General features: G+C 69.8%; 1 protein-coding gene across 3 annotated transcripts; it reads left to right on the forward strand.

Moving 5' to 3' along the window:
• Positions 1-7: 7 nt before the first annotated feature.
• Positions 8-16,018, forward strand: DENND4B (DENN domain containing 4B). Of its 3 annotated transcripts, none has more exons than XM_077840891.1 (27): positions 8-218; positions 1,481-1,733; positions 1,917-1,986; positions 2,730-2,899; positions 3,786-4,027; positions 4,217-4,283; positions 5,448-5,506; positions 5,702-5,846; positions 5,927-6,102; positions 6,406-6,506; positions 6,574-6,789; positions 6,867-7,012; positions 8,171-8,310; positions 8,388-8,511; positions 8,735-8,941; positions 9,086-9,214; positions 9,417-9,567; positions 9,824-9,982; positions 10,184-10,686; positions 10,965-11,087; positions 11,712-11,887; positions 12,397-12,547; positions 12,888-13,133; positions 13,248-13,353; positions 13,481-13,646; positions 14,283-14,347; positions 14,757-16,018. In XM_077840891.1, exons 2-27 carry the CDS (start codon positions 1,731-1,733, stop codon positions 14,900-14,902), a joined length of 3,987 nt encoding a protein of 1,328 aa, XP_077697017.1. In that variant the 5' UTR covers positions 8-218; positions 1,481-1,730; the 3' UTR covers positions 14,903-16,018. The 3 variants fall into 3 exon arrangements, with proteins under 3 accessions (XP_077697017.1, XP_077697016.1, XP_077697018.1); XM_077840890.1 differs by lacking the exon at positions 8-218 and having other exon boundaries at positions 1,600-1,733; positions 10,184-10,530; positions 10,573-10,686; XM_077840892.1 differs by lacking the exons at positions 8-218; positions 9,824-9,982 and having other exon boundaries at positions 1,600-1,733.
• The last annotated feature ends 1,258 nt before the right edge of the window (positions 16,019-17,276 follow it).

Genomic DNA, 17,276 nt, shown 5'->3' on the forward strand with positions numbered 1-17,276 from the left:
TAGAGCCAGCAGCCCCGGCCGGCCCGGCCCAGCGAGCCCATCACCGACGTGGCCGTGGTCATCCGCTCGCAGGGCGAGGACGTGCCCCAGGGCTTCACCTGCATCGAGAACAGCACGTCCGGCCACCCCGCGGACCTGAATGCCAGCCTCCTCAGCAGCCCCCAGACATACCTCTGCTACAAGCGGGGCCGCGGCAAGCCGCCCCTCATCGAGCTGGGGTGGGCATGGGGGCCGCGCTCAGCCCATCTCTGGGAGTCCCGTCCCCTCCCCAGGGCTGGGCAGGGCTCCTCCCCCTCTCCCTCCCCCTCCCCCTGGACTGGACCCCCCCCCTGCTGGGCTGGGCCCTTGCCTTTCCCCTCCCCAGGGCTCCTCCCCCTACTCCCTGGACTGGACCCCTCCTCTGCCCACTCCTGCTGGGCTGGGCCCTTCCCTTTCCCCTCCCCAGGGCTGGGCAGGGCTCCTCCCCCTCCCCCTGAACTGGACCCCTCCCCTCTGCTGGGCTGGGCCCTTCCCTTTCCCCCTCCCCAGGGCTCCTCCCCCTACTCCCTGGACTGGACCCCTCCTCTGCCCACTCCTGCTGGGCTGGGCCCTTCCCTTTCCCCTCCCCAGGGCTGGGCAGGGCTCCTCCCCCTCCCCCTGGACTGGACCCCTCCCCTCTGCTGGGCTGGGCTGGGCTGGGCCCTTGCCTTTCCCCTCCCCAGGGCTCCTCCCCCTACTCCCTGGACTGGACCCCTCCTCTGCCCACTCCTGCTGGGCTGGGCCCTTCCCTTTCCCCTCCCCAGGGCTGGGCAGGGTTCCTCCCCCTCCCCCTGGACTGGACCCCCTCCCCTCCCTGCTCCTGCTGGGCTGGGCTCTTCCCTTTCCCCTCCCCAGGGCTGGGCAGGGCTCCTCCCCCTCCCACTCCCCCTCCCCCTGGACTGGACCCCTCCTCTCCCCTCCTGCTGGGCTGGGCCCTTCCCTTTCCCCTCCCCAGGGCTCCTCCCCCTACTCCCTGGACTGGACCCCTCCTCTGCCCCCTCCTGCAGGGCTGGGCCCTTCCCTTTCCCCTCCCCAGGGCTCCTCCCCCTACTCCCTGGACTGGACCCCTCCCCTCTGCAGGGCTGGGCCCTTCCCTTTCCCCTCCCCAGGGCTCCTCCCCCTACTCCCTGGACTGGACCCCTCCCCTCTGCTGGGCTGGGCCCTTCCCTTTCCCCTCCCCAGGGCTCCTCCCCCTACTCCCTGGACTGGACCCCTCCTCTGCCCCCTCCTGCAGGGCTGGGCCCTTCCCTTTCCCCTCCCCAGGGCTCCTCCCCCTACTCCCTGGACTGGACCCCTCCTCTGCCCCCTCCTGCTGGGCTGGGCCCTTCCCTTTCCCCTCCCCAGGGTTGGGCAGGGCTCCTTCCCCTTCCCCTCCCCCTCCCCCTGGGCTGGGCAAACCGCTCTGGGGTGGGGTGCCCCACCCCCACAGCAGTGCCTGCTTAGCCCCATCCATCCCCGGCAGGGTGCACTGTGAGGGGAAGGACCGCCTGAAGCCGGGCTACGAGATCATCCGCACGACGCCCTACAGCCGCTCTGCCAACCTCAGCTCGGGCGCCGCCAGCCACCAGCGCACCTTCCTCACCTACCGCCGGGCCGCTGAGTCCCAGGGCCACAACACCCTGGGCATCACCGACATCTGCCTGGTCGTGCCCAGCAAGGGGGAGAACACGCCTCACACCTTCTGCCGGGTCGACAGGAACCTCAACGCTGGCATGGTGGGTCCTGGCGGCCCCTGGCTCTGGGCAGGGTGTGAAGGCAGCTGGGGCAGTGCCGGGCAGGGGGGCAGGGCAGAGCTGTGCTGGGTTCTTTGACCAGCTGTCCCTCCCGGGAGGAGGAGGGGCGGGTCCCTCTGCCCTGTGCCGCAGCCCCACTGACCCTGCTCTGCTCTCTCCTCACAGTGGGGCCCGGCTGTGTTCCTGTGCTACAAGATGGCCATGTCCAAAGCCAACACCCTGGTCTACGAAGCAGGTAGAGCCCCCGCTGCCTCCCGAGCCTGGGGGGAGGGGAGATGCTGTGCCCAGAGCCTGTGGGGAGGGGAGACCTGGCCCCCGCTGCCTCCCGAGCCTGGGGGGAGGGGAGATGCTGTGCCCCGAGCCTGTGGGGAGGGGAGACCTGGCCCCGCTGCCTCCCGAGCCTGGGGGGAGGGGAGATGCTGTGCCCAGAGCCTGTGGGGAGGGGAGACCTGGCCCCCGCTGCCTCCCGAGCCTGGGGGAAGGGGAGATGCTGTGCCCAGAGCCTGTGGGAGGGGAGACCTGGCCCCGCTGCCTCCCGAGCCTGGGGGAAGGGGAGATGCTGTGCCCAGAGCCTGTGGGGAGGGGAGACCTGGCCCCCGCTGCCTCCCGAGCCTGGGGGGAGGGGAGATGCTGTGCCCCGAGCCTGTGGGGAGGGGAGATGCTGTGCCCCAGCCTGGGGAAAGGGGAGACCTGGCCCTAGCTTCCCCCCGAGCCAGGGGAGAGGGGGAAGCTGTGCCCCAGCCTGGGGGTAGGGGAGACCTGGCCCCCACCAGCGACATGCAGAGGGGACCTGATGGCCCCTGGTATGGGGTGGGCAGGAGCCATGCCAGCAGTGCTGGTGCCTGGCAGTCCTGCCCCTGCTGTCCCAGCGCTGGGCCCCTCCAGCTCTGCCAGCCCCCTCACTCCTGACCCACAGCCCCTGCTAGCCCGGACCCCCTGGTTCTCCTAGCGCTCTGCGTGGCGTGCGTCTCTCTCCAGGTCTCTTGAGCCGCTACCCTGAGCAGGACAGTGAGTCATTCCCGCTGCCCGACTCAGTGCCCGTCTTCTGCCTGCCCATGGGGGCCACCATTGAGAGCTGGCCCGTCAACACCAAGTACCAGCTGCCTGTCTTCTCCACCTTTGTGCTGACTGGGGCGTCAGGGGACAAGGTAGGAGGGGGAGAGATGGTATTAAGGGAGGGGGCCTGGGCCATTCCAGTGGGTTGGAGTCTCTGGGGACCTGGAACGGAGTGAACAGCCCAGAATCAGGGGGTCCTGCCTGGCTCCAAGGCAGAAGCCGCAGGCTCACTGTGTGGAGGCGCCTCCTGCTGGTAGGTGAGCGAAGGTGCTGCTTACCCTGCCCCGACCTCCCCTCCTCCCCCCATGGCCCGGGACCCCCTGCCCTGTCATCCCCTCCCCCCGTGACCAGGACCCCCTGCCCTGTCGTCCCCTCCCCCCGTGACCGGGCCTCCTGTCCCGTCGTCCCCTCCCCCCGTGACCGGGCCTCCTGTCCCGTCGTCCCCTCCCCCCGTGACCGGGCCTCCTGTCCCGTCGTCCCCTCCCCCATGGCCAGCCCCACCCCTGCCCTGTCATCTCCCCCCATACCTGGGGCCTCCACCCCATTGTCGTCCCCCCCATGACCGGGCCTCCTGCTCCATTGTCTCCCACCCCTGCCCCCCAGTGGTGCTGGAACACTTTTCACAGTGTGGGTGCTGAAAGCAGTCGGCCCACTCCCGCCCCCTTACTCCTGTCCGTGCCCCCCGCCCCCCAGTCCCCGGAGCTGGGGCCGGGAGCAGGGCCATGGCTCTGGGACAGGGCCGGGAACACAGGCAGAGGTCAGGGCAAAGGCTGGGACCCTGTGTGTGGGGCTGGAAGAAGAGTCCCTGGGGCTGGGCCGGCAGCAGCGGGGACCCCGTGTGCAGACTCCAGGTGTGGGGCCCGGAGCAGAGCCCTGGGTGGCGGGCGGGACCCCCACAAAAATTGGGGGTGCTGCAGCACCCCCACCCCCTAGTTCCCACGCGTATGGCCCCCCTCAGTGACTGGGCCCCCCTGTCAGGTGTACGGCGCTGCCATCCAGTTCCATGAGGCCTACCCGCGGGAGCGGCTGTCGGAGAAGCAAAGCCTGCGGCTGGGCCTGCTCAGCGTGGTCGACCGGCGCCCCATCGCCAGCAAGTCGGTGCAGACTCGCCGCAGCATCTGCGTCCTGTCGCACTGGCCCCTCTTCGACGTCTTCCGCAAGTTCCTCATGTTCATCTATCGCTACTCCATCTCGGGGCCCCACGTGCTGCCCCTGGAGACGTGAGCGCTGGGGGGCCTGGGGCGATGGGGGGAGGGGGAGACCTGGGGGGGAGGGGCTGGGGGCGATGGGGGGTGGAGACCCCAGGGTGGATCTGTAGGGAATGGATGGGGGGTAGGAGGAAAGTCCCCCACAGTGAGAGGGGCTAGGGAGCCCCCACCTCCCTCTCTGACGGGCTCTTCTCCCCCCAGGCACATCTCCCACTTCATGCACAACGTCCCCTTCCCGTCTCCGCAGCGACCGCGCATCCTAGTGCAGGTGAGTGGCCCCTGCCCTGGGCAGATGCTCTTCTGCTGGGGCTGCTAGCCCTGCCCTGGAGTCAAGGCGTCCCCGGGCGATGCTCTGGACCTGCTCCCTACGAAGCCAGTCAGGACTCAGGTGAAGCCTCCTCTCTGGGAGCAGCCTGTCCCCAGGGCAAGAAGCTCACCCGGCTTCCACCTTCCTGGGTCTGACCTCGGAGCCTTCAGCCTCCTCTGCCCCTTTGTGCGCTTCCCACAGCCAGTCCGCCCAGGCGGGGTCCTGGGGAAGCCAGGGGGTCCTGCCCCCCAACTCCACAGTGAGACGTGACTCTCAGCCAGCCAGTAAAACAGAAGGTTTATTAGACAACACGAACATGGTCTAAAACAGAGCTTGTAGGTACAGAGAACAGGACCCCTCAATCAGGTCCACCCTGAGGGGCAGGGAGGCTAGACCCCAGTTCTGGGCTTCCCTCCATTTCCCCAGCCAGCCCTAAACTGAAAACTCTCCAGCCCCTCCTCTGGCCTTTGTCTCTCTCCCGGGCCAGGAGGCCACCTGATGTCTTTGTTCTCCACACCTTCAGCTGGCACCTTTGCAGAGGAGGGGCCCAGGCCATCGGTTGCCAGGAGACAGGGTGTCGGCCATTCTCTGTGCAGACACCATCACACTGGTCCTCTAGGGCTCGGCAACAGTCACACCCCCTGATCCCACCACCTAGATACTTAAGAAATGCCTAGGGGAAACTGAGGCACCCACACAGTACTCAGAGAAAGCATAAAGAACATTCCTGCTTCGTCACACCTGGCCCTGGCCCTGGCCCTTCTTTTCTCCACGCTGGCCACTCTGCTCACATTTGGCCTTCAGCTGATGTTTTGGGTCAGTGATTCCCAGCCCATGTCTGTGAAAGCCTGAGGCTCCTGTGAGCCCCCCAAATCTCTGCCCCAGGGCTGTCCCTCACCCTGCCCTGCACTCTCCCATCCCTGCCCCCTGGGCTGCCCCCTGCTTGCCCCCATCCCTGCCCCCTGGGCTGCCCCTCGCTCCTCCCCATCCTTGCCCTGGGGTTTCCCCCTGCCCTCACATACCACCCCCCTTCCCTGCTCCCTGGGCTGTCCCCTGCCCCGGGGCTGCCCCATGTCTGCCCAGGTTGAGAAAACCGACCATGCCGTCAATCTCGTCTCCCCCCAGATGTCTCCCTACGATAACCTGCTGCTGTGCCAGCCTGTGTCCTCCCCGCTGCCGCTCAGGTACAGCCCCCGGGGGGTGGTCGGGGCAGCCTGGGGGGTGCTCATGCCTTGGGGGGAGGATTAGGGGCTCAGGATCCCTTTGGTGATTTGGGGGTGACGGGCAGTGCCCGCTCTGGCCGTGGCTGTGTTGTGGGTGGGGGGGAGGGGGTTCTGTGTTGTCTGGATGCTGCATCCTCTCCTCCCTCTGCCCCACAGCGGAGCCAGCTTCCTGACCCTGCTGCAGAACCTGGGCCCCGAGAACGCCGTCACGCTGCTGCTGGCCGTGTTGACCGAGCAGAAGCTGCTGATCCACTCGCTGCGGCCCGACGTGCTGACCAGCGTGAGCGAGGCGCTCGTCTCCGTGAGTCTGGCCCTGGGGTGGGGAGGGCAGTGGGCCCGCCCCCTGGGCTCGCTGACTCCTCTCTCCCTGCCCCGCCCCAGATGATCTTCCCGCTGCGTTGGCAGTGCCCCTACATCCCGCTGTGCCCGCTGACGCTGGCAGACGTGCTGTGCGCCCCCGTGCCCTTCATCGTCGGCATCCACTCCAGCTACTTCGACCTGCACGACCCGCCCCGCGACGTCATCTGTGTCGACCTCGACACCAACACCATCTTCCTGTGAGCTCCCCTGGGCCCGGTCCCCGCCCCAGCCATCGCTCCGGGAGAGCGGGCCCCGGGCGTCCGTATTCCTGGGCATGTCCCCAGGGGGAACCCCGGTGTCCTGCCTGGCCCTTGGCCGGCCCTCCCCTAACGCGGCCCTGGCAGCTCCGTGCGACGTGGCGTCCGCCCCCTCTCCAGCCCAGGAGTGGCTGCGTCCCGGTGCTGGGCTGGGGAGGGTGAGCGGGGGGCCGGGGCAGCCCAGTAGGAGGCGCTAACGGTGAGGGCAGCCCGGCTTTGTGCTTGTCTCGTCTCCCCTGCCAGGAGTGAGGAGAGGAAGCTGCTGTCGCCCCGCTCACTGCCCCGCCGGCCCTGCAAGGTGCTGCTGGCTGCGCTGCGTGCCCACTTCCAGCAGCTGGATGAGAGTGAGTGGGGAGCTGGGGGGGCTGGCGGGGCGTCTGGGGGGCTGTGCTAACCCCCTGCTCCCCCCAGTGTACAACAAGCCGGTGGAGGAGGCGTCGCTGGAGTTCCTGCTCACCGACTACGACCTCGTGTACGGGCGGCGCAAGCAGCTGGAGCTGGAGATCCAGGCCTCCTTCCTGCGCTTCATGGCCTGCGTGCTGAAGGGGTACCGCTCTTTCCTGCTGCCCATCACCCAGGCGCCCTGCGACACCACCCACGACTCCAGCAGCCTCTTCTTCCTGCAGGGTGAGGGGGGCACGCCTGGGGGGGGGTGGGGGCTGGGGCTGAGCTCCCATGTGACCCCCCTCCCCCGTCCCCCCCAGGTTTCCTCAAATCCCGGGACCGCGCCTACCACAAGTTCTACGGGCAGCTGCTGCGCACGCAGCTCTTCACGCAGTTCATCCAGGAGTGCTCCTTCGCCAGCGACCGGCACGCCTGCCTGGAGTTCTTCGACACCTGCGTCGAGAAGGTGACGCCCCGCCCCGAGCGGCGCTTGCCCCTGGCACCCCAGCAACGCCCCGCCCCAGCCACACTTGCCCCTGACGCCCCCAACACCCTGCTCCTGGCACCCCAGCAACGCCCGCCCCTAGCAACACCCTGCCTCTGACGCCCCCAACACCCTGCTCCTGGTCCTACTGGCCACCCTGAGCAACACCCTGTCACAGTCCCCGGGCGATGCTCTGGACCTGCTCCCTACAAATCCAGGCAGGACTCGGGTGAAGTCTCCTCTCTGGGAGCAGCCTGTCCCCAGGGCAAGCAGCTCACCCGGCTTCCACCTTCCTGGGTCTGACCTCGGAGCCTTCAGCATCCTCTGCCCCGCAGCGAGTCTGCCCAGGCGAGGTCCTGGGGAAGCCAGAGGGTCCTGCCCCCCAACTCCGCAGTGAGACGTGACTCTCAGCCAGCCAGTAACACAGAAGGTTTATTAGACGACAGGGACATGGTCTAACACAGAGTTTGCAGGTCCAGAGAACAGGACCCCTCAGCCAGGTCCATTTTCGGGGGCAGTGAGCCAGACAACCCCGTCTGCACTTCACTCCTCATCTCCAGCCAGCCCCACACTGAAACTCCACCCAGCCCCGCCTCCTCTGGGCTTTGTCCCTTTCCCGGGCCAGGAGGCCACCTGATTCCTTTGTTCTCCAGCCCTTTAGCTCTCACCTTGCAGGGGAGGAAGGGCCCAGGCCATCAGTTGCCAGGAGACAACATCCCACCTCTAGCAATGCCCCCCCCCCGGCTCTTAGCAACATGCTGCCCCTGACATGCCTAACAATGCCCCGCCCCTGCCCCCTGGTGCCCCTAACTCCCCCTCCCTCCACCCTGATGACACCCCACCCCTCTCTGGCGCCCCCTGCAGTGCCTCACCCCTCCACCCAAGGGCTGTCCCTGCAACTTGCTCAGCCACAGATCCTGCTCACCCCCACCCCCAGACCCCATCCCGTGGGGCTCGGGGGCCTGGACCAGGCCACTCCTGTGACTGAACTGGGCGGGGGCTGAGGCAGCTCCCGGATCACGGCCAGTGTCGGGGCGGGGGGGCAGACCAAGGCGGCCCTGTTCTGGGGCAGGGAGCTCCCAGCCGGGGGGTGTTCTGGGGGACATGCTGGCCCGCCCCGAGCCGCACTCCCCTCCCCAGGTGCAGGTGGATCTGGAGAAGGCCGAGGACGCGCCCCTGATGGAGCTGGACGACTCACACGGCAGTGAGCACACGGTCTTCATCATGCCCCCCGAAGAGCCCCTGGGCCCCGATGGCGCCGAGCTGCCCGCGCTCTACTGGTGAGACCCCCCCCACAGCGACCCGGTCCCCCCCATATCTCTAGCCGCTCCCTGACGCCCCCTCTCCTCCCCCACAGCTATGACAGCTTCCCCGTGCTGCGGTCCGAGCTCTTCGAGCGCTCCCAGGACCAGCTGGCGGCTCTGCTGTGCCAGCCCAAGAGCAGCGCCCCCAGCAGCCCCGCGCCGCGCAGGACCAAGCAGGTGACGGCCCAGGCTCACTAGTGCAGCGAGTGGGCTGGGCTCAGCCCTCCCTGCAGGGAACACCGGGAACGAGCACTGGGAACCAGCCCCGGGGGGGTGGCCTGTCCTGGGTGGAGCTGGGGGGGCCTGACCTAGGCAGAACTGATGGGGTGCCAGCCCCTTGAGGCGGTGGGGAGGCCTGTCCTGGGCGGAGCTGGCCCCCTGACCCGGCTGTCCCCCCCAGGAGATGAAGGTGGCGCAGCGGGTAGCACAGAAGTACTCGTCCGTGCCCGACATGTGGGCGCGCTGCCTCCTGGGGCACTGCTACGGGCTGTGGTTCATCTACCTGCCCACCTACGTGCGGGCTGCCCCCTCCAAGGTGCGGGCGCTGCAGACGGCCTACGAAGTGCTGAAGCAGATGGAGAGCAGGAAGGTGGTGCTGCCGGACGAGGTGTGGACCCCCCTGCCTCCCGCGCCCCTAGCACCAGCCCCCCGCGCCCTGCCCACGTGACCCAGCAGCGCCCACCCGGCTGACTGCACAGGGCACCGGGTTCCCCCACCCCCCTCACGGTGCCCTGTGCTTCCTGCCCCCCAGGTCTGCTACCGCAGTCTCATGCAGCTGTGCGGGCAGTACGGCGAGCCGGTGCTCTCTGTCCGCGTCCTGCTCGAGATGAAACGGGCTGGCATCGTGCCCAACACCGTCACCTACGGCTACTACAACAAGGTATCAGCCTGGGGCGGGCGGGCGCCTGGGGCTGGGGCCAGGGCGGGCCCTGAGGGCTGAGGCGGGGAGCTCCCTCTGGTGATGCCGTGCCCTGGGGGGCGAGAGCGTGGCGGTGTCTGCTGCTGGGGTGGGGAACATGGGGGGGCCCCCTCCCCCGATCTCCCAGGTAACCCGTGGCCCCGGGGGGCTCGTTCCCTTGCAGGCCGTGCTGGAGAGCAAGTGGCCCTCGGGCACCCAGGGCGGGCGGCTGCGCTGGGCCAAGCTGCGCAACGTGGTGTTGGGCACCGCCCAGTTCCGGCAGCCCCTGCGGCAGCGGCAGCTGGAGAGCGAGGCCCACGGCAGCACCCTGCCAGGTGTGTGGGGCATGTGGGGTGGGGCCGGCTGGGCCCATCGGGCGAGGCTAGGGGGGCCAGGCAGGGCAGCGGTGGGGCCGGCCAGGGTGGGGGTAGGGAGGCCAGGCCCCTGGGCAGGGGTGGGGTCAGCCGGGGTAGGGGTAGGGAGGTCGGGCCCCTGGGCAGGGGTGGGGCCGGCCAGGGTGGGGGTAGGGGGCTGGGCCCCTGGGGCAGGGGTGGGGCCAGCAGCCCATGTTCTCGCTCCCTGGCTGTGCAGAGAACCAGGGCCCCCAGCCCCGCCCCAGCCTTCAGCGCCAGACCACGTGGGCCGGGCGCAGCCTGCGTGAGCCCTCGCCGGGCCGCCAGCTGGCGAAGAGCAACAGCAGCACCTTCCCCCGCAGCGAAACCTCCGCCGTGGAGACCGGCGTGGCCCAGAGTGAGTCGCAGCCTGGCGGGGTGGGGCAGGGAGCTCGCCGGGAGGGGGTGGGCAAGACGAAACCCGGGGGCAGGGCCCCTGCTCAGGCACTCCCGGGTAGGGGTGCGGGGGTCACCGGGCTTGGGGGGATGTGCTGGGGTTCGGAGCTGTGAGGGACCCGGCTTCGCCCCCCCCTCCCCGTAACCCTGTTTTTCCCCCCAGTGATCAAGGCCCTGGGGGTGCTGGAGCCTGGCAGCGACTCGTTCGTCGCCCTCCCCCCCGGGCTGCGCCAGCTCCTGGACGGGCCCGGCAGCTCGGAGGACGGGAGCCTGTCTGACCTCAGCTTCCAGACGGACGAGAGCGACCGGCCGGCCCTGGACAGCGCTGAGGGGCAGCTGAGCCTGGGGCCGGGCGCCCGGGGCTCCGGGCCGGGCCGGCGCGACGAGAACCACCACAGCCTGGGGGGGACGCCGCGCCGGGGGCTGGCCGCCAAGCTGCAGCAGCTGCTATCCCCAGCCAAGCGCCCCTCCCTTCGCCACACCGCCAGCGTGGAGCAGCCCAGCACCCGGCGGGACGCCGGCTCCCTGCGCCGGGACGCCGGCTCCCTGCGCCGGGACGCCGGCTCCCTGCGCCGGGCCTCGGAGCAGACAGAGCCCCCGCCGCGCAAGAGCCCCGTGGAGAGCCTGCTGCACCCCCACGAGCGCCCCGACTCCACCGCCTCAGAGGTAGGGGCTGGGACGCGCCTCCCACTGCTCCCGGGTGGGGGTTGGACGGGGGGGACCCTGCCCCATAGCCGCTGGGCTAGGCCTGTGGGCAGGACCCCCCCACACCCTGCTCTGGGGCTGAGGGTGTTGCACTCCTGGAACTGGCAGGGACCTGGTGCCCCCGCGTGAGCTGCTGGGCTGGAGACCTTGGCATGGGTGGGAGCAGCATCAGCATCTCCTGCGGGGAGGTCTCACTGAGCTGGGGGGTCCCCTGGGGCTCACGTCTCCTCTCCCCCCAGAGCTCCGTCTCCCTGAGCAGCGAGTTTGACCTGTCGGACACGTCGCTTGGCAGCTTTAGCCTGCCCAAGTCGTCGGACCCGCTGCCCGAGGCCTTGGCCGGGCCGGAGCTGCCCCCTGTGGAGGTGAGGCCCCCCCGACCTGCCCTAGGCCTGGGCTGGAGAGATGAGCCCCCCCCCCGGGACCTGCCTGAGGCCGTGCCTGCTGGGTGGGAGTCCCCTGGGGCGAGCTGGGGGTAGGGGTGGGGCTGAGCCAAGTTCCCCCGCCCGCTGGGGTGAGCTGTGGGGTGGGGGTGGGGCTGAGCAGAGTTCCCCCCCTGGGGGCGAGCTGGGGGGTGGGGGTAGGGGTAAGGGTGGGGCTGAGCTGAGTCGTCCCCCCGGGGCGAGCTGCAGGGTGGGGGTGGGGCTGAGCCGAGTTCCTCCTCCCCCTCCCCCCCCTCGTGAGCTGCGGGGTGGGGCTGGGGCTGGGGCTGAGTCCCGTCCCCCCGGGGCGAGCTGCGGGGTGGGGCTGGGGCTGGGGCTGAGTCCCGTCCCCCCGGGGCGAGCTGCGGGGTGGGGCTGGGGCTGGGGCTGAGTCCCGTCCCCCCCGGGGCGAGCTGCGGGGTGGGGCTGGGGCTGGGGCTGAGTCCCGTCCCCCCGGGGCGAGCTGCGGGGTGGGGCTGGGGCTGGGGCTGAGTCCCGTCCCCCCCGGGGCGAGCTGCGGGGTGGGGCTGGGGCTGGGGCTGGGGCTGAGCCGAGTCCCCCCCGCAGATCCGGCTCTCCAGCTGCTCGCGGTGCCAGGCGTGCGGCTCCCTGGTGCACGACGAGGAGGTGATGGCCGGCTGGACGCCCGACGACTCCAACCTCAACACCAGCTGCCCCTTCTGCGCCCGCCCCTTCGTGCCCTTGCTCAGCATCGAGATCCAGGACTTCCAGCAGCCCCCCAGGTCAGACCCTGCCCTCGGCGGGAACCCCCTGCACCCCCCGCCCTCAAGGGGGTCCCCCTGTACCCTCCCTGTCCTTGTGGGGGACACCACTGCAGCCTCACACCTGTGGGGGACCCCATTGAGGTCCCCCCACCCTCAGGGGGACCCCCCTGCAGTCCCCCCCATTAGGAAACCGCCCTGCAGCTCTCCCATCCTTGGTGGGGGAGAACCCCACTGCCGCGCCATGCTCTGCCCTCTGAAGTCTGGGGCGTGGGGTGACTTGGGGGGGCGATGGGCAGGGAATCTCGGGGCGGGGGATGGCCTGGGGGGCGGGCTCACATCATTCAGGGGTCTGGAACCTGCCTTGTTCTGGGATCTCGCCGGGTGCGCCGTCGTCATGAGAACCGTCGGGTGGCGACCGCCCTTGGGCGGGGGCTGGCTGATGGGAGGGCTGTTAAGGGGCTGTGTCCCCCCAGGCGTGGGGGCTGGTGCCGAGCAGCCCAGCAGTAACCAGCTCCCTCCCTCCCCAGCCCCTCGGAGTCTCCCCAGAGCCGCGGGGAGCAGCCACCAGCTGCCCGAGGGCCGGTGCTCAGCGACCGCTCCCAGTGCCTGGCTCTGGACGAGGCCGAGCCGCAGCCAGGGGACCCCCCGTCGCTCTGCAACGGCTGCGTGGACTCCTTGGTACGGCCCCCCCCATTCCCCGCCCCATCAGTCCTGAGACCAGCCCCCTGCAGCTGAGCAAGGCTCCCCCCAGAGCCAGCCAGAAGGGGGCGCTGCGGGCACTGCTTCCAGAGCCCCACACTCCTGACTCCGCCAGGCACCTGGCTGCACTGCCCAAGGGTTACCCGCCCCTGCCCGAGGGAGGGCTGGGACTGCGGGGCGGGCAGAGCTGGGCAGGGGGCTGTGGCCCGGCAGAGGGGCGCGGGCAGAGCTGGGCGGGAGGCTGGGAGAGGGGCGCGGGCAGAGCTGGGCGGGGGGCAGGCCGGTCAGTGGGCCCTGAGCGCAGCCCGTCTCCCTGCAGGGGCCCGGGGGCCCTGCCCCACGCTCGGAGCTCGTGACCTTCGCCTACCTGAGCCCCCTGGTGCTGCGCAAGGAGCTGGAGAGCCTGCTGGAGAACGAGGGCAGCGAGTTCCTGGCCCAGCCAGAGCTGGTGGACAGCCATCCCATAATATACTGGAACCTGGTCTGGTATTTCCAGCGCCTCGGCCTGCCCAGCAACCTGCTGCAGCTGGTGCTGGCCTCCCAGCACGTCAGGCCCACGCCCCAGGTACGGGGCCTGCGGGAGGGGGAGGGGCGCCCGCCCCATGCACCAGCGAGCAGCCCGGGAGCTGGGGGGTCCCCCCCGGGTCCTGACCCGCACCCCCGCACGTCTCTCTTGCAGGTCCAGCCCCTGGAGGCCCCCCCGGTGTGCGTGCACCTGCTGTGGGATGTCCTGACCCCAGACCCCAACAGCTGCCCCCCCCTCTATGTGCTTTGGAGGATCCACAGTGAGTGGCTGGGGCGGGGGCACAGGGGTGGGGTGGGGGAGGGGTGCCGTGGGTCAGCACGGGGGGGTGTCCGTGGGGCTTGGGGCAGGGAACGGCCTGTGCAGTGACCCCCACTCTCTCCCCACAGGGAACAGTGCTGCCCGGCTGCAGTCCTGGCGCCATCCCAGCAGCCCCTTCTCGCTGACGTTCCTGGAGGCCGTGCTGAGCCATGTGGGGCTGGGCGAGATGCATAAGGCCATCGCCCTCTTCCTGCAGACCCTGGCCGTGGAGCCCAGCCCCCCGCCCCTGCAGAGGTACCGCCCCTGGCTCCGCCCCCTGCAGAGGTTCCACCCCTGGCTCCGCCCCCTGCCCCAGACCCCGCCCCCACCCCTGCAGAGGTCCCACCCCTGGCTCCGCCCCCTGCCCCAGACCCCGCCCCTGCAGAGGTACCGCCTCAGGTCTGCCCCCTGCCTCTGACTCCGCCAACTGGCCTGCAGAGGTACTGCCCCTGACTCCGCCCCCTGCCCCAGACCCCGCCCCCACCCCTGCAGAGGTACCACCCCTGGCTCCGCCCCCTGCCCCAGACCCCGCCCCCACCCCTGCAGAGGTCCCACCCCTGGCTCCGCCCCCTGCCCCAGACCCTGCAGAGGTCCCACCCCTGGCTCTGCCCCCTGCCCCCGCCCCTGCAGAAGTACCACCTCAGGTCCGCCCCCTGCCTCCGACTCCGCCCCCTGGCCTGCAGAGGTACTGCCCCTGACTCCACCCCCTGCAGAGTCCACCCCCCCAGCTCTGCCCCCTGCAGAGGTACCACCCCCTGCCCCTGGCTCCGCCCCCGGCTCTGTCCCCTGTCGAGGTACTGGCTGCTGCTGCTCTGCCCCCCCCCCGCCCCGTGCTCTCCCTCCCTCTGCTCTGTCTCCCCCACTCAGTGTCACTCTCTCCCCATCCTGTAGGAGCATTTACCGGGAGATCCTCTTCCTCATGCTGGCTGCACTGGGCAGGGACCACGTCAGCATTGGTATGGGGCTGGGGGGGCATTGGAAAGAACAGGGACTGAGAGGAGCCTGCGGCCGGGCCGTTGGTGGGCGAGGGGAAGCATGGATATTGGGCCTGCCGGGCCCAGTGGTGGGGAGGAGGGGGGGGATACTGGCCTGGCTGGGCAGGGCGCCCCATTTGGTCTGCATGGGTGTGGGGGAATACTGGGCCAGCCGGGCCCATTGGTCTGTGGGGGGGGGATATGGGTCCAGCCGGGCCCATTGGTCGGCGGGGGGGCGGATAGCAGGCCAGCCGGGCCCATTGGTCTGAGGAGTTGCGGGGGGGCACCACACTCGCTTGGCCTGTGGAGGGGCTGGGGGACCCGGGGTGCGCGGGTTGGCTGCAGGCTGGGCCCCGGGCCCCTCAGTGCCTGATCCCCGTCTCCCCCGCAGCCGCCTTCGACAAGAAGTACAAAGCCGCCTACGCCAAGGTGGCCAGCAGCCTGGGCAAGGAGGAGCTGGCACGGCGGCGGGCACAGCCACCCAGCTCCAAGGCCATCGACTGCCGCCGGAGCTTTGGCGCCACCCTGGAGTGCTAATGCCAGGCCGCCCGGGAGCCCAGGACCCCTCCCCCCAGGAACGAATTTGGGGACCGAACTGGGTCTCGTGGGGGGCGGGGGGAGGAGCGAGCAGCTCCACGGCAGGCGGAGGGCAGGGCATAGCTGATACCAAACCATGTGCCACCCCCACCTACCCCGGGGGTTCTTCCGGGAGCCGGGGGGCAGCACTTGGTGCCCGCTGAGCCGAGGCAGTCAGGTGGGACCTGGAGAGCCCCCTGCTGCCCCCGGCACTTCAGCCAGTCCTGCCCCTGGGGGCCGTAGCTCTACGCTGCCCCCCCCGCCCCGCGGGCTGGGAGGAGAAGCAGGGGCAGCTGCTGCCCAGCCATAGGGCAAAGAAGTGGGGGGCTGGTCGGGCAGGGCCGAGATCCTGCTCTGGGCATAGCCCAGCCCCTCCTGTGCCGACTGGACTGGGGTCTTTGGTGGCCCTGCTGACGGCAGCTCTCAGCGGCTGCCCGTGCTGGAGGGATGGGAGGGGCCCCAGGAGCCACGGGTATGTCTGAGGGGTCGGCACTGCTCAGCCCGCCTGGTGGCTCCCCCCAGACCCCGGTGCTGTTTGGAGCTAGACACTGGTAGTGAACCGGCCCCACGGACGGGTGAGCATCCGTCCAGCCCACGGCTCCTGCATCCCCAGAGCTCTCTCTGTTTTTGGACACTGTCTTTGGGGGGTCCCCCGGGGCACGGCCCCTCCTCCAGGGCAGTTGGTGGTTGGTTTTTTTTAACGTCAGTGTTAATATATTTTGTAATTTATTTATTCTCCCCGTGGCCACCGTTAGCTTGTGCTGTAACCGCTGTGCTGGTGAGCAAGTGCCATGCAAGCTGGGCCCCACGACCCCCCGCGTGCCCCCTGCTGGACACCCTGGGCTGCCGTGGGGCTGGGTCATTGTGCACTCCCCATCTCACTCACTCCTGCCCGGGAAGCTGTTTCTCTCCCCCCTGTGGCTGGGAAAGGGGCAGTAGGCACTGAGGGGGAGGGGACGGTGCCTGTGCCCCCCTATCTCTGGGGTTCATACTGTGCAATATGGCGTCACCCCTCCCTGACCCCTTTGTTTCATTTGGGTTTTTGTTGGGTCTGTAAATAAAACCGCTTCAGTATTTTCTCTGCCTCCTGGTGTGGGGGTGTGTGTGTGTCTGGGGTTGCAAGGAGGCAGCCTCAGCCCCTCTCCCCCACGCATCTGTCTCTGCCCTGCCCCTCCCTTGGCTCTGGGTGGCCGAGAGGAGCCCCCATGGCTGAAGTGGGGTGTGGTGGCGAGGGGCATCGCGGGTCTGGGCTGGGCCCACCTGCTGCCAGGGCAGCAGAGCTGGGAGGCAGCCCCCTGCCTCCCCCCCCCGCGTCTGATTGGCTGCCTTCCCCACTATCCTGCCTCCCTGGGCAGAGCAGCCAATCAGAGCGGCAGCTGGGGCTGAGCTGGGAGGAGTTTGGGGGAGCAGCAGGAGCCAGGCAGGGAGGGTGGAGGAGAGCCCCTGTTCGCAGCGGGGGATCCCGGGGGCTGCCGGGGGCGGGGAGCTGGGCGCTCCATGCCACAGACTGCATGTGCAGATCCAGCTGGGTCCTGCCGGCGCCTGCCTGGGGGAGCGGCAGGGCTGTGATCATCACCCCTGCTGTGGGGCGGGGGCTCAGACACCCTGAAAAACCAGACACGGGCCCTTACCAGCATCTCATGAGCTCTGGGGCCTGACTCAGGGCTTGGTGAGACCGCCCCCCTCCCCTCTGCCCAGCTGGAGGCATCCAGTACCACGGGGAGCCCCAGGCCCCCCTTAGCGCTCATCCCATCTCCCCTCCCTGGGGCTTTGCCCGGGCACCTCTGACTCCCAGCAGGTGCCTCCCATCACCCTGGCTTGGAGCGGTCTGGCCCCCGTCCTGTTCTCACAGCCCCTGCTTGGCAGAGGCCCGTGGCCTGAGCAGTGCAGAGCCCGTCCCAGCCCCACAGCGAGGGGCGCATGTGCTGAGAGCTCGCAGGGCTCTGCAGCGAGGTTCACAGCATCGACAGCCGTACAGGCCCCGGCTTGTTACAGCTGCTGTGCTTTGGCCGGCTTGTGTCTCCGAGCCCGGCTGGCTCCTTTCGCAGCTCCAGGACTGACCGAACCTCTCTGCTACTGCCAGGTGAGAGGCCCTCCCTCCCTGTGCAGCCGGCGGGAACCCCAAACCTCCTGCTGCAGCCTCCCTTTGCAGTGCCACAGGCTGGTCCTGGGTTGGGGCTGGGGCTGGGGCTGGGGCGGCCCTGCCCTGCCCTGCCGCCTCCTCGCCCTGCTTGCTGGTGGCTTCCGCCAAGGAAGGAGGCTGAGGCCTGTGTGTACAATCGACCCCTTGTGTGCAGGCCGCCCCAGTCCCCCTCGCTGCTCCCTGCAGGCTGCA

Source organism: Eretmochelys imbricata, chromosome 24 (genome assembly GCF_965152235.1).
Source record: "Eretmochelys imbricata isolate rEreImb1 chromosome 24, rEreImb1.hap1, whole genome shotgun sequence".
Classification (NCBI taxonomy): Eukaryota; Metazoa; Chordata; order Testudines; family Cheloniidae; genus Eretmochelys; species Eretmochelys imbricata.

What these genes read in the sequence shown, in the direction of transcription:
- DENND4B (XM_077840891.1), top strand. An exon ending in CTGGGGCGTCAGGGGACAAG is followed by an intron (nt 2,900 to 3,785) that starts GTAGGAGGGGGA and finishes CCCCCCTGTCAG; the next exon opens with GTGTACGGCGCTGCCATCCA. An exon ending in CCGACTCCACCGCCTCAGAG is followed by an intron (nt 10,687 to 10,964) that starts GTAGGGGCTGGG and finishes CTCTCCCCCCAG; the next exon opens with AGCTCCGTCTCCCTGAGCAG.